The sequence below is a fragment of the Eurytemora carolleeae genome, unplaced genomic scaffold, assembly GCF_000591075.1.
Source record: "Eurytemora carolleeae unplaced genomic scaffold, Eaff_2.0 scaffold294, whole genome shotgun sequence".
In the NCBI taxonomy this organism is placed as follows: domain Eukaryota; kingdom Metazoa; phylum Arthropoda; class Copepoda; order Calanoida; family Temoridae; genus Eurytemora; species Eurytemora carolleeae.
Genome location: NW_019396358.1, coordinates 12,997 through 28,707, shown reverse-complemented (window position 1 = coordinate 28,707; position 15,711 = coordinate 12,997). Strand labels below are relative to the sequence as shown.

Sequence of the window (15,711 nt, the reverse complement as noted above, 5' to 3'; positions counted from 1 at the left end):
TTGGAAAAATATAGTGACGGAGTATAACTGTTTAAAGTAAAGTAAATTTCTATACTGTGGTACAGTAAACCATAAATTGCAGAAAAGTATAGTAAATATATATACTGGGGTACTGTAAACCATAAAATACAGAAAAGTATAGTAAATACATATACTGGGGTACTATAAACCATAAAATGCAGAAAAGTACAGTAAATAAATATACTGTGGTACTGTAAACCATACGGTGCAGAAAGTATTGTAAATACATCTACTGGGGTATTGTAAACCATAAAATACAGAAAAGTATAGTAAATACATATACTGAGGTACTGTAAACCATAAAATGGAGAAAAGTATAGAAAATGCATATACTTGTGTACTGTAAACCATAAAATGCAGAAAAGTATAGTAAATACATATACTGGGGTACTGTAAACCATAAATTGGAGAAAAGAATAGTAAATACATATACTGGGGAACTGTAAACCATAAAATGCAGTAAAGTATAGTAATTACATATACTGGTGTAGTGTAAACCCTAAAATGCAGAAAAGTATAGTAAACAGATATACTGGAGTACTGTAAACCATAAATTGCAGAAAAGTATAGTAAATACATATACTGTGGTTGTTATGCGAGCTAGGCTGCGTTCATAAAGTCTATGTGATACCCCTGTGATTCTATGAGTTCCCCCTGAGGATCTGTACAGAACGTATTGTGAAGAACTAGTTTTAGAAGCTGTTTACAGTCCGACTACGCATGCACAAGTTCCCTGCGTAGGAGCGAGCAGTTTCTACTTCAGTATACAGTTGTATTTCATGTATTGTTCGTCGATTATTAAAAACCGTGTGAATATTCTAGGACCACTGCGGTAATTATGATTATATTTATAATACTGTAAACCATAAAATGAAGAAAAGTATTGTAAATACATATACTGAGGTACTGTAAACCATAGAATGCAGAAAAGTACAGTAAATACATATACTGGGGTACTGTAAACCATAGAATGCAGAAAAGTATAGTAAATACATATACAGTGGTACTGTAAACCATAAAATGCAGAAAAGTATAGTAAATACATATACTGGGGTGCTGTAAACCATAAAATGCAGAAAAGTATTGTAAATACATAAACTGGGGTACTGTAAACCATAAAATGAAGAAAAGTACAGTAAATACATATACTGGGGTACTGTAAACCATAGAATGCAGAAAAGTACAGTAAATACATATACTGGGGTACTGTAAACCATAAAATGAAGAAAAGTATTGTAAATACATATACTGGGGTACTTTAAACCATAGAATGCAGAAAAGTACAGTAAATACATATACTGGGGTACTGTAAACCATAGAATGGAGAAAAGTATAGTAAATACATATACTGGGGTACTGTAAATCATATATTGCAGAAAAGTATTGTAAATACATATACTGTTGTACTGTAAACCATAAAATAAAGTACAGTACTGTTTAAACAATTTGCTTTGTAACAATAAAAAACATAAGATTATTGAAACTACAGTAAAGTACTGCAAAATACAATGAAAGACAATACTAAGCGGCGAACGAAGACATAAGATAAATTGGATAAAACTTTTAAATTAGTTTTTTACCTTTTCTTTCATCTTCTGGCGGAGAGTTTCTTTCTCCGCCTCTGTTTGAATTGGCGGAGGTTTCGGTAGAGGAGTTCTTTTCTCCGCCAATCTCTCCTCCTCCTAAAGGCACCGTTCAATAAATAAATTGATATATGCAAAACTAAGCCATTGTTTATGTTCAACAATGAACATTTTTGTATTCAGTTTTAATAAAAATTAACAGTTTTTAAAATTATAAACACTGTGATCTAAGTTATACTTGATCAGACAAAGCTTTAAGATACTTCCTTTAAGATACTTCCTTTAAGATACTTCCTTTAAGATACTTTCTATAAGATATATCTTTTTCTTTAAGACACTTTCTTTAAGATACTTCCTTTAAGATATTTCCTTTAAGATACTCAACTTTAACAAGTTGAGCCCTATATGAAATATATTAAAAAAAGTTACACGAAAAAAACCTGGAAATAAAAACTTTGTTAAAAAAGTCCCAATTTTCTGAAGTCCCGGGACAAAATGTGACTAGAAATAAAGTCCTAAATTTAGATTCCTTGGACTTTTGTCCTAGAATAATTTGGCGACTGCCGATAAAGTCTCAAGAAATAAGATCACAGGAAATAAGATCACAGGAAATAAGATCACAGGAATTAAAGTTTTGAAGTAAAATATTTGAAGAAAATAAAAACCAAGAATAATAGTCCTAAGTCCACGGAAACGTGTATGAGACGTTTTCATAAAAAGGACTTTTCTACTTTGCATCTGCATATTGAATGTTTCCAGGACTGTTTTTAACATCAAGACCCTTTTTTATGGTTGAAAACATAAACTTTCTACCATAAAAGGACTTTTTTTCCGGGGACTTAGTAGGACTTAGTTTCCAGAGCCTTTTTTTCCAAAAAAGCGTCAAAATTTAGGACTTTTTTCAGAGAATTTTTTTGACGGTCACCATGAAATATATATTACCTTCTTCTTAGCGTGGAGACGGGGAGCACTGGGAGCATCTCTCTTCACATATCCCATCTTTACCAACCTTTTTTAGAAATACCGATCATACTTTTCTACTTACCCAAACCTGCTCTTTTACTAAGAACCTAAACTGAAATACAGTGATGACCAGAAAGCAATGGAATAGGAAGACGACTTAAGAGTGTTTGATGTTGTTACAAAACAGATACTTTCATTTATTAAACACTAATTTACTGAAATAGGTCTGTTTACTCCGCACATCTCATCTCATGCTCATTACACATTTTAAAGTTACAACTTGATTCTAAAAGTCGTCCTCCTTTTTAAGAATTTTCTGGTTATCACTGTATTTTTTAAGTCATGACCCAACCCGTTTTGTTAAATGGTATATATAGTAAGGGTCTTGTTTGTTGCTCAAGCACATTAATCTCACTATAAGGGGAGAACTCCATTTATGTAATGTCCCGTTTTGTTAAATGGTATATATAGTAAGGGTCTTGTTTGTTGCTCAAGCACATTAATCTCACTATAAGGGGAGAACTCAATTTATGTACTGTCCCGTTTTTCCGTTTACAGTTGTAGGCGATTATATCAATACAATGAAGACGACTTTTGATTTAATTTTTGATTTATATCAAGCATGGATACAAAGAGAAGCTGTCAAGGTAAAAATTTAAAAAAAGCTTGTTAACAATTAAAACTTGAATATAAAAGTCGTCTTCACTATATTGATATAATCGCCTCCCACCGTATAATCTATGTAAATACCGTACAGGTAACTACAGCTACACATGGGATAGTTCTATTCCACGTTAGAACACGAGTCGGTAAACAAAAAAAATAAAAAAAGTTCAGTTCAAAATAAATGTTGGTACCCCAAGTATCATCATAATTTATACAAGGTTATATACGTGATTTTTTGTTGAATTGTGGGAAATAGTTCATATTTACTTTACCTGTCCGTAGCTTTCTGCACATTATTCTCACTGTTAGCCAGTACATCTAGCAGTAGGTATTCTTCTACAGTAGGGAATACACTCTTTAGATACCTATATAGATAGATAGATAGATAGATAGATAGATAGATAGATAGATAGATAGATAGATAGATAGATAGATAGATAGATAGATAGATAGATAGATAGAAGAGATAAGATGTATATATTAAATTAACTCTCTTTTTAACAATGCCCTTTAAAACATTTTTCTGATTATAGATGAATGAAATATCCTAGTTTGCCTAACTGAAAATCAAATTTTTTCAATTATGGTTGCTCAATATTAGTGAATTTAAAATGTTTGCAGAAGAGACAATGAAGGAAATTGTTAGAACTCAACACTTTCAAATAACTACAGCTTGCTCATTGTTACGAAGGGTTATACTGTTGTCAATCCAACACGTTATTTGTTTCTTGAACTTGCATCTCCGATCCCTCTAATTGCTTAATAAGCATTTCATTAATTAACTAAATTAATTTCATTAATTTTAATTTTTAATTTTTATAGCGAAAAGTAATTAAAAAAATCAGAACCAACATTTTTGTGACATTTGTTCCAGCCTTCAAGATAAGTCAAGATAAGTCACATTCATTTACTTTGAAGCAATTTAAAGGACAGGTGAAGGTGAGTGTGCAATGCAGTATTTAGGCTCTGGTGGGAGCTAAGTGCACCTTGGTGGGAGCTCTGGTGGGAGCTAAGTGCACCTTGGTATATTTGATTGACTTGTATATTAATTGCACAACTGGTTTTTAAACATTCCTTCAAGCAAAAATTGTGTCAAGTTTATCGTGAATCTGATTAGGATATTTTCAAGTTTGGAATGCGCAAATCTTAGCAAGAAAAAATCAACATTTTTCAAAATATTTTCTTAATGATGTTTATCATCTTCTTTTTCATGAGGAACTCAAATTTATTGACATTTTTGTAAAAAAAAATAAAAATGGCTGACACCGGTCTTAAAACATATTTGAATAATTTTCAAAAAGCAACAGGATTTTGGAGGAAAAATTTTGCATGATTTTGAACACCCAATTTTTTATTTTTTTTTCATTTCGAAATATCAACACAGCATAATATTTTTTATGTTTGACGTTTTGTTAGAAAAGTTAGTCTCACTATGGTTGGTTATTACTTTATTAGTTTATAGGCTATAGCAAGCAATTATGGTGCAAAAGTGTCCTCTTTTGACAAAATTTAAAATCATTACGCATGCATATCATGCATATAGTCTTGATTTTTCAGAAATACTGCCCACATTCAAAACCTAAACACATTTCAATATTTTTTTCAATAATTTGAATACCATTTTTTAAAGTGTACACTTCAGTCACACTTTATATACTTTTAAATACTTAAAATCAAAATGGAAGAAGAAAAAAACTATTAAAAAAAATTTACCGAAGTTTCATCTTTGGGGAAGAGTGGGGTTTCGGGAAGCTTCTAAATAATTTAAAAACACTTTTTAATGAAAAGTAAAAATGTTCACAGTATAAAACATTCTTGTTTGAAAACAATAATTCTCCTATCAAAATTGTTCTTGTGGATAAAAAATATTTTTGCTTAGGTAAAAATTTTAGAAAAATATATTTTTCATTAAAAAAGTTTATTCCTGAATAGGTTTGCGGAGATCTGCGGTGAACCCATATAATATGAGGTATCCAGGTCAGAGGCTGCAGTTCCAGGCCTAGGTAGGTAAGTAGGTAGGTAGGTAGGTAGGTAGGTAGGTAGGTAGGTAGGTAGGTAGGTATTAGGTAGATAGATAGGTAAGTAGTCAGGTAGGTAGGTAGGTAGGTAGGTAGGGTAGGTAGGTAGGTAGGTAGGTAGGTAGGTAGGTAGGTAGGTAGGTAGGTAGGTAGGTAGGTAGGTAGGTAGGTAGGTAGGTAGGTAGATAGGTAGGTAGGTATGTAGGTATGTAGGTAGGTAGGTAGGTAGGTAGTTAGATAGGAAGGAAGGTTGGTAGGTAGGTAGGTAGGTAGGTCGGTATTAGGTAGATAGATAGGTAAGTTGTCAGTTAGGTAGGTAGGTAGGCAGGTAGGTATTAGGTAGATAGATAGGTAGGTTGGTAGGTAGGTAGGTAGTTAGGTAGGTAGGTAGGTAGGTAGGTAGGTAAGAAAGTAGGTAGGTAGGTAGAGAGTTAGGAAAGTAGGTAGGTAGGTAGGTAGGTAGGTAGGGTATATAGAAGTAAGTACCTAGGAGTAGGGTAGCCTGACGACTGTTCTATTGAACTGATATCTCTAAACCAAATCATTGAAAAGGATTTTCCTTATCCTATCTTATCTTATCCTATCTTATCTTATCCTATCTTATCTTATCTTTATCTGAATTTGTTTCTTAATTTATTTCAGTCTGGTGCTCTTTTTTTAGAATTTTAAAAAGTGCAGAAACTATGTTTAATTTTCTAAAAAGATCATGAATTGGTCATTCCTTATTCCCATGAGTGGGGTCCCGGTCATGTTGTGTTGGAAGTTGTAGGGCAGTGAGCCGGTCAGGTTAGACAGAACAGCACTTGATACTCCTAAGCAAAAATCAAATTAATCAATCAATTGTGAAATCAATCAATTCATTAATTAGGTAGCGAATCAATCAACTAACTAAATGCTCACTGTAAACTCAGGTTTATTTGAAGTACTTGACGAAAGCTAGGACAAGTTTTACAATCTACATGCAGACGGCTAAAATGGGACGGTACGCCAAATGAATCATCTTCTTCTTGTTAGGGCTGGGCTTGCTCGATCCTCATTAGTACTTTTTCCAATCGTTCCATCCCTGTTTCGTTCCATTCCGTTCTCTATGTTCTTAGTCAAGAATGGCTAACTGCAGTTCATTAATGGCGGATATTTTGGAACGATGGCATCGATCTTGATAATTCTGTTTGTTCCAGTAAAAGAACTTTTGTTCCCCGGGAATGGCGCCCAGCCCTACTTAATGTGTATTATTGTGGAAGTTCTGCTATACCTGGAAGAGTTGCATGTCTTGATGGGAGTGGAGTATAGACCGAGGCAGGTCCTACCGTAGAAATAGGATGTTTCGCCACCTGCAGGGCGGATATCACAACCGCCTGGGAACCATGATACCTTGAAAAAAAGATATAAAATATAAGAATCTAATTCCACATTAGATAACAACTTACTTTTTGAAAAGATCTCTGATGTGAGATTCCTCAACAGTTGGGAACATCGCTGCTATCCTTCCCACTGCCTAGTTAGTAATTTCTCCGCTAGGGTTATGTTATTCAATGCAGGTTCAATATTTTGTCACTAGAGGACTCTATGGTGGTTAGTGAAAGCACTGCTATGTGAAAAAGAAAGCCCGGAACTGTCTAACAAATGCAGTATGAAAATATATTTTAAAAGTATTAAAGAAAATTTGTTAAACAATTCTAAATTTTTGTGCACTCATTCTAGCTGATTGGTTTTTCAACGGCCAATCAGAGAGAAGTAAATTGTCTTGTAATTAAAATAGTTATCTCTGCAAGGGCATATACAGGGGGGGGGGCAAGGGGGCAGTGCCCCTACATAGACCTGTAAAGGGGGGGGGGACGTCACACATTTAAAATCTTAAACTAAAGTGTGAAGAGTATTAAAAAAGTCAATCTGCTGGGTTTTTTTTGCTAGTTTTGTTTGAAGGAGAGATGAAGCAGTACTTGTAAGGTAATTGGACTGTATGTGTACCTTAAAAGTATCTAAGAAGCCAAATGTTTTGAATTTACGGTTCAAATGATGCCCCCCCCTAGGGGAGGGGGGGCAATAATTTTGTCTTGCGCTTCGAGCATATTTTGCCCCCCCCCCCTATATTTTATTTCTGTAGACGCCCTTGTATCTCTGATTGACTATTGAGGTTGTTAATTTCATTCGGACTCCACCACCGATTGTTGTTAGTGATTTTTAAAATAGCGGTTAGTGTTAGTTACAAAAATTGCATAACTTACAAACCCAAATACCTTTTGTTCTTTATATCATCATTCTCAATCAGAGCCTATAGTATCATTACATTTAATTTGTTAATGTTACATATTGAATTAAGAATGAAAGATTGAAAATTCTTGGTGGATAAAACCTCTCTATACACATATTTAGAAATACTTCTCACATTGCAGTGAAAGGTTTAATGAATGTATAATTTTCCCATTAGGGTTTCTTGATACATTTTTTCACCAGAAGCGGGTAGAAATTGTACTAAATATCACCATTTACCATTCAAACATGTTTATATATCTACCTGCTCCATGTTTATATATCTACCTGCTCCATGTTTATATATCTACCTGCTCCATGTTTATATATCTACCTGCTCAATGTTCGTAAATGTGTTCTCCATGTCCTGAAGTTCAGCAAGAATATGAGAATCCCTAAAAATAAAATCTAAATTAAAAAACTTTAAAAGCATAAAGAGTTGATTCTGATTCTGATTCTAATGGCAAAGTGATCTAAATTGTATATGTCCCTTTAAACTAGACACATATTGTATATAGTCCCTTTAATCTAGAACTAAATTGTATATTATCCCTTTAATTTAGATCTAAATTATATATTTTCCCTTTAAACTAGAACTAAATTGTATTTTTTTCCTTTAAACTAGAACTAAATTGTATATTTGTCCCTTTTTAACTAGAACTAAATTGTATATTGTCCCTTTAAACTAGATCTAAATTGTATATTGTCCCTTTAAACTAGAACTAAATTGTATTTTGTCCCTTTATAGTTGTCCTGACCTGCGTAGAGATCTCTGACTAAGAGGAGACTCTACTCCTCCTCCAGATTCTTCCAGCTGAAGCTGCTGGAGCCGACCCAGGGGTTGCGGGGATACCATTCCTACATTTAATGAATTTAGCAATAATCTTTTAATCAATTATATTCTATCATCATTTAATGTATTAATCAATTATAGTCGATTAATTATTTAATGTATCAATCAATTATAGTCTATTAATCATTTCATGTATTAATCAATTATAGTCGATTAATCATTTAATCTACAAATCAATTACTAAATTTAACAATAAATATTTAAATCAATTATAGTTGATTAATCATTTAATCTATTAATCAATTTATGAATTTAACAATAAATCTTTAAATCAATTATAGTCGATTAATCATTTAATCGATTTATCAACTTATCAATTTATCAAGTAATCAATAAATCAATTAACTAACTAATTAGAAATCAATCTTGATTAAGCAATTAAGCAGTTTATTAATTAATTGACCAATTAATTAATTGAAAAATAAAAAATCAAATCATTACATTTAGTGTTTAAAAAAATAATATATTACCATGATAGTAGCCAGGAACACTGAAACCCAAATTTATTATTGAAAATAAAATGGAGATTAATAATAGCTAATACTATCAATAATACTGGTATTGAATATTATCAAGATACAAGTAAAGACATAGATTAAAAACTGTAACATTGCATTTTTTCATTTGATTTTGTAATCAAAATATACAATAATAGTGATAAAATAATAAATCCTCTCCTCTGATTGGCTGCTTGCTGTGGAGTACCGGCCCGACCCCCCGGGCTCCCTGCTCTAGCTCTGTACTCCTGTACAGTTAGTGTATAATGTACTAAAACGGGGGGATTTCGGGGATTTGAAATATTTTGTGTTAAAAAAATATGTGAATCAAAATTATTACTAAAAGCAATTTTTTGCTCTTTAAAACTGTAAAAGATCGAGTGGTTTTAACAAAAGAGACTATTTACTTGTAAAGATATATGCTCCATCCTAACAGTATCCGCCACACTTCCGCCTCCAGACTCCGCCGTGGGCCGCTGATTCTCTTTACTGTCCTACACACATAAATCTCACTAGTAGGGGAGCATTCATTTGGTGTACACTGTACCGCCCCTTTGTGTCATCTACAATTTGTATGTACAATTTAAAAATTTCTCTAGGAGCCTAAAAGCTGGTTGAGTACTTCAAATGAACGAAGTTTACTGTTAACATTGCTATATATTCTATCACTGTGTAGTAAAATGTATTATTGTAAATAAGTAAAGCGCAGTTATGCAGTACAGTACAGCACATCAGAGTAGATACTATACATAGTAAAATATAGTATAGTCACACTACTTTATTATACTTTAGTTATTGTACAGTACTGCGTTGAAATGTACCAAAATGTACTGTACTGGACACATATATTGTACTGTAAAGTATTGTGCTTTGTTTTGTACAGCACTGTGCAGTACTGTACAGTAGAAGTTTACCTTAGTTGTAGGTTTCCCAATCTGTTGATATTTCTCCCGGGGATCCTCCCAACTCGTCGTCTTTGTGTAATGGTTTATGTAATAACTGAAACATAGTGGTTTATGTAATAACTGAAATATAGTGGTTTATGTAATAACTGAAATATAGTGGTTTATGTAATATCTGAAATATAGTGGTTTATGTAATAACTGAAATATAGTGGTTTTATGTAATAACCGAAATACAGTGGTTTATATAATAATTGAAATATAACGGTTTATGTAATAACTGAAATATAGTGGTTTATGTAATAACTACAATATAGTGGTTTCTATAACAACAAAAATAATTATGATTACCATTATCATAATAAAATTATCAATAATCATACAGTAAAACGATTAATTGCATGTACCATTATGAAATTGCAACAGATATATACAATAATATTCATTGAGATCATTGGAAATAAAAAAGCCTTAGGAAAGAAAACATTAAATATGAGACCCCAAATTGAGATTTAAACGGAAGAGTAGAAGTCAAACAGGTGTAAAACATAAAATAATGAATCCAATGAATTTGAAGGGACTCTATGTAATTTTAAGTTGTCTTCCAGTCATAGTTCTGAGATGCTTGTTGTTGTCAATTTCATAACGGTAACCTTTAAACCAATGAAGAAGATATCGGAGTTTATCTATCTCAAAAGTGTTGATTTCAGTTTAAATAAAAAAACATCCTCTCTGAATTGGGATTGGGAATCACTTCTTTTAATTATATAGGTCGGTCGTATTTATTCCCCATTAAACTATTCCTTCAACAATAAAATATATAGCTTGGTCGTATTTATTCCCCATTAAACTATTCCTTCAACTATAAAATTCTTTGTTTCTTTGTCAAACCATTAATTTAAAGACAACATTCAAGGCAGTATATAAGAAAACTTGGGATCGTCATAATTTAAGATGTTCAGGTCGTCTTTGTAGTCTCATCCTTTGTGGGTAACCCAGAATGTGAAATTGAAAAAATCTTACTATCTAGAAGTTCGACTGTCATACTTCATATCCCATCCAGGGGGAAGGGGCGTTGAAGTCGCACTCATATCTAAATAATAATAATAATAATAATAATAATAATAATAATAATTATAATAATAATAATAATAATAATAACAGTTATAATGTAGAGGAACTAGAATATCGTCTTTGCTCTGAGCCTAGTCCAACCAAATATCATAGTTTTTTAACATTATTTTAGGATAAAATATATATTCATTCCGTTTTTTTACTGTTGCTACATTTTGGTGACCACAACGTGATTAAATCATTCTCTCACTGAAGTATCTGAAATTTGTTTCGACCGTGTCGCTGTGCTTTCTACGCCCAAGTACCAATGGTAGGTTTTCCGGTGATTTGAGACTTTTCTTTCAGTACCACTGCTGCCTGAAGACAGTGCCGCCGTGAGTCCTGAACCTGTCCCTCTGACAACTGTCTGTCAAGCCTCCAACGTTCTGGACGTCTTAACCGCAGGCAAGGAGAATTGAATACAAGGAGGGGGCAATAGGGTGATCCGTACACTTTGCTGTGACATATTTGTACTGCTGGAGAACTAGTTTTTTCGTAACAACAATAATAAAGGCAGCCGATCTAATGTAAACAAACATGAATTAGTATATGGTGAATCTTCATCTAACGCCAGAGATGCACCAAATGTCTGTTTATCATTTGTGTTATTGTTTACAATCTTTATTATTGTTGTTACGCAAAAACTAGTTCTCCAGCAATCCAAAAACGTCACAGCAAAGTGTACGGAAACCCTATTGCCCCCTCCTTGTATTCGATTCTCCTTGACGCAGGAATGGTTTCTCCAGGCTGAGGCCCAGTTTGAGAATAAGAGAATAACCACATCCTGAACCAAGTTTAGGTCTTGGATCGGTATCCTTTGCCTAATGTTGCAGATTTTACAGCTCGTCTCCATGGTTGCAAGATTTGCACGAAGTTAGACTAAAGGTATTATCAAGTTATGATATCACCTGGAGATGTTGCCAAGATTGCGGTTATAACTCCCTTTGGTCTGTTCTAGTGGCTAAGTATGCCCTTTGGTTTATATATTACTGGTTGTCCATTCCAACGCAAGATGGATATGATCCTGGGTGACCTTCCCTACTTCTTTGTCTATGTTGATGACATTCTGATAGCCAGTCCCACCTGCTCCATGTTCGTGCAGTTCTAGAATGGCTCAGTCTACACAGCCTGAGTTTAACCCAGAGAAGTGTGTGTTTGCTGCTCCCAAGGTTGAGTGTCTTGGGATACATGTCTCCAGCTCAGGGTGCGTACCTTTAACTAAGCAAACTGAGATCATCTCTAATTTCCCTAGTCCCATGGACAAGAAGCGTCTCCAACGATTCCTGGGTACTCTAAACTTCTATAGTTGTTTCATCAGAGGAGCTGCGTGAATTCTGTTTCCTCTAACAGAAGCTTTGAAGGGTAAATCATCAGTTCTCACCTGGAATCTGGAAATGAATAAGTCTTTCTCTGGCACCAAAACAGTTCTCTCCAAGGTTCCCTCTCTTGTACATCCTGATCCTTCTGCATGAATATCTGTCTCCATCAATGCCTCTGGATCCCACATCAGAGCAGTGTTATAACAAGATGTTGCCGGCTCCTGGGCTCCCTTAGCATTCTACTCCAAGAAGCTGTCCACATCAAAATCTGAATACTCCACCTTTGATCGAGAATTGTTCACTGCCTACTTTGCCCTCCGCCATTTTCGGTTCTTGCTTAAAGGTAATACTTTCATACTGTTTACAGACCACAAGCCTCTAACCCTTGCATTGTTTAGAACCTCTCCCATTGGTCCCCAATGCAGCAGAGAAGATTACCGTTCCTGCCTGAGTTTAACTGTAAAATCCTTCATCTGTCAGGCTCTGAAAATGTTATAGCTGATGCTTTGCCCCGTCCTAACTCTGAGCATGATCTTCAACCTCTGTCTATCTCAGATCCAATCCGTCCTGACTCCGAGAACAATTTTCAACCTAACTCTATCCCTGTCATGTCTACGCTTTCTCCACCACCTGTTCCCAGAATATCTTTCACTGAAATGGCAAGACTTTAGCAGATATGTCCTAAGGTTGAAGCTCTCCGCCTTTACTCCACCTTAAACATTGTTTCTGTACCTGTTTCCAGTTCCATTCTCCTCTGTGACGAATCAACAGGAGTTCTACGTCCTCTGCTGCCAGAGTTAGTTTGGAGAAAAGTTATTGATAATATTCACAAGATTTCTCATCTTGGAAAAAGAGCTTCTAGAAGGTTAGTTTCAAGGACTTTTGTGTGGGAGTTCTTGTCCAAGGATGTTAACCTCTGGTCAAAGTCAAGTTTAGATTGCCAGCAGAATAAGATCCAGGTTCATGTCAAAGCTCCAATTCTTCAGATTCCCATATCCCATATCAACCTTGATCTTGTAGGACCTCTTCCAAAATCTCAAGGTTTTTCCTATTTATTTACAATAATCGATAGAGCCAGCTGTTGGCCTGATGGAGTACCAATTCTACAAACCACAACAGAAGAATGTGCCCAAATTCTGAGTTCTCTGCAGTTATCACCAGCAACAGAGGTGCTCAATTTGGTCTTCCCTGTGCAAGTTTTTGGGAATTGTACATTCACCAACAACATCTTTCCATCCTCAATCCAATGGCCTCGTGGAAAGATTTCACAGACACCTCAAGGCATCCTTGCAAGCTAGATTAGCTGAAACTGATTGGTATGCTCACCTGCCTTTGGTTTTACTAGGTTTGAGAAATGTTCCCAGAGAAGGTTCTTCAGCTTCCGCCTTTGAAGCTTTGTTTGGTGCTCCTTTGGTCTTTTCTGGTGAGTTCCTAGATAGTCCTGAGCTCCCTGCAGAAAAATATCTCCTACAAGTTCAGCAGGTTCTCAAGAACAATCCTGTTTCCCCACCTCATCATAAGTCCTCTGCTGTTGTTCCAAGTTCGACAGTTCCATCTCCTCTCCTCTCTGCAGCTTATGTGTTTATCTGAGAAGACTCGTCCAAACCTCCACTGTCTCCGCTGTACCGAGGTCCTTCCAAAATACTGTCCCAAATCCCCAAGTATTTTGTTCCAGATTGCTTCCTAACAAGACTCTGTCCCGAAGGACTGTTTGAAACCTGTCTTTTCGGAGACGCCAGTAATCCCTCAACTTCATCCTTTAGCTCTAAAACCTCTGGCTCAGAAACCTCCGAAAGGTAATAAACTAAGTAAATATGTTTGAATGTCTCCTAAATTTGTTTTGGAACAAGAAAAAATCCAAGACGATCTGTAAGAGATAAGCCTTGACCTCTTCAACTTATCTTGTAGTTTGCTGCTGGGGGGACCCCTGTAGAGGAACCAGAATATCGTCTTTGCTCTGAGCCTAGTCCAAACCAAATATACAAAGTTTTTACCTCCTCATAATAATCATGAAGCTCCAACTGTTCCATTCCTTTCAACACTAATAATCAATGTTATTTCATTTTCAACCGTTTAGATAACCCCTTTTTAAGGGTCACTATTTTAAAACAAATTTGATTTTATTATTCAATAAAGTTAAGGAATATCCCTTTTGTTCTTTTATTTGTGTCAACAAAATGAGTTTTTGTCACACATTCTGATTTTCTAATCCCTATATCTTTGCAACCCAATGTCGTAGAATATAGATATTTCAAGCTATGAATTCTTTTAGATCCAATAGTTTAAGTTTTAGACGTAAAAGGTTTACTCCATCAGGTTGCACGGATATAGGGATTAGAAAATGTGGAAGATTCAATTCCTTTAAAAACACTGAAAACTAGACAGAAGGGGAAGGTAAATTTATGCGACATCACTGGTGCGACCTTCTGACATTTTAGCTCGACTCTTATAGTTTTGATTTATTCTGTTACAGACGTTACAACTTAAAGAAAAGAAATTCAAAACATTTTTTCTCTTATTCGTAACTCTTCAATAAGAGGAGTTATAATTTGAAACCTTTCAGATTTCAATCTTGCGTGCAATTTATTTTAATTTGGCATGAATACCTATTTTTCTAAAATAAAAATTACATCTAACTATATTCATCTATTTGATCCTAATCAATTATTGTCAAAATAAACCAAAGATAACGTACTTTATTTCTTTCGTCTTTTTTATTCCAACTGCGTTGTATCTCCTTTATCACATATCCTGTATCCTATATTCTGTATCCTGTATCCTATATTCTGTATTCTGTATCATATATTCTATCTCCTGTATCCTGTGTAGTGTACACAGAAAAGGGCGCAACTGACGGAGAGAATTAAAAAATCGATATACAGCTTTCAGCTGATCTCATTCTCATCTTAACTATACACAGCTAGATAGATAGATAGATAAAAAGATAAATATACAAATATATATAAAGATAGAGATACAGATGAATATATAGATAGATAGATAGATAGATAAATAGATAAATATACAAATATATATAAAGATAGAGATACAGATATATATATAGATAGATAGATAGATAGATAAGTAAACAGATAAATAGATAAATATATTAACAAATATATGTAAAGATAGAGATACAGATAAATATATAGATAGATATACAGATAGATATACAGATAGAAAAAATGATAGGGATACAGATACATATAAAGATAGAGAAACATATAAATATAAAGATAGATATCAAGATAGAAAAAAAGATATAGATACAGATAAATATATATATAGATATACAGATAGAAAAATAGATAGAGATACAGATAGATAAATAGATAGATATACGTAACGATAGATGAAATATATACAGTGATATCCAGAAAACTGTGGAATAGGAAAACGACATTATACAGTTAAACCCTAAATAATCCATACATCGAAAAAATTCATCAAATTTCGTATTCTTCACTTTCTGATAATGGAATGTTGCAGATATTTAGTTTTTTAATTAAATGATTAAAAACTGTTC

At 34.0% G+C, this 15,711-nt stretch overlaps 1 protein-coding gene across 3 annotated transcripts in view; it reads right to left on the bottom strand.

Moving 5' to 3' along the window:
• The window catches only part of LOC111701670 (uncharacterized), a 19,678-nt gene extending 4,609 nt beyond the window's left edge, over window positions 1-15,069 (bottom strand). The window contains exons 1-17 of one of the 3 annotated variants that reach the window (XM_023473062.1): window positions 14,881-15,069; window positions 10,777-10,846; window positions 9,766-9,850; window positions 9,259-9,345; window positions 9,032-9,099; window positions 8,825-8,844; window positions 8,260-8,359; window positions 7,836-7,896; window positions 7,489-7,523; window positions 6,504-6,622; window positions 5,973-6,063; window positions 5,738-5,782; window positions 5,158-5,232; window positions 4,947-4,988; window positions 3,506-3,598; window positions 2,547-2,613; window positions 1,602-1,703 (exon numbers count right to left, since the gene is read on the bottom strand). In XM_023473062.1, coding sequence (XP_023328830.1) covers window positions 1,602-1,703; window positions 2,547-2,613; window positions 3,506-3,598; window positions 4,947-4,988; window positions 5,158-5,232; window positions 5,738-5,782; window positions 5,973-6,063; window positions 6,504-6,622; window positions 7,489-7,523; window positions 7,836-7,896; window positions 8,260-8,359; window positions 8,825-8,844; window positions 9,032-9,099; window positions 9,259-9,345; window positions 9,766-9,850; window positions 10,777-10,844 — 1,158 coding nt within the window. In that variant the 5' untranslated portion in view covers window positions 10,845-10,846; window positions 14,881-15,069. Of the gene's footprint in view, window positions 1-1,601; window positions 1,704-2,546; window positions 2,614-3,505; window positions 3,599-4,946; window positions 4,989-5,157; window positions 5,233-5,737; window positions 5,783-5,972; window positions 6,064-6,503; window positions 6,623-6,678; window positions 6,747-7,488; window positions 7,524-7,835; window positions 7,897-8,259; window positions 8,360-8,824; window positions 8,845-9,031; window positions 9,100-9,258; window positions 9,346-9,765; window positions 9,851-10,776; window positions 10,847-14,880 lie in introns of all 3 variants that reach the window. The other 2 variants (XM_023473061.1, XM_023473063.1) reach the window with 2 other exon arrangements.
• Window positions 15,070-15,711: the final 642 nt, after the last annotated feature.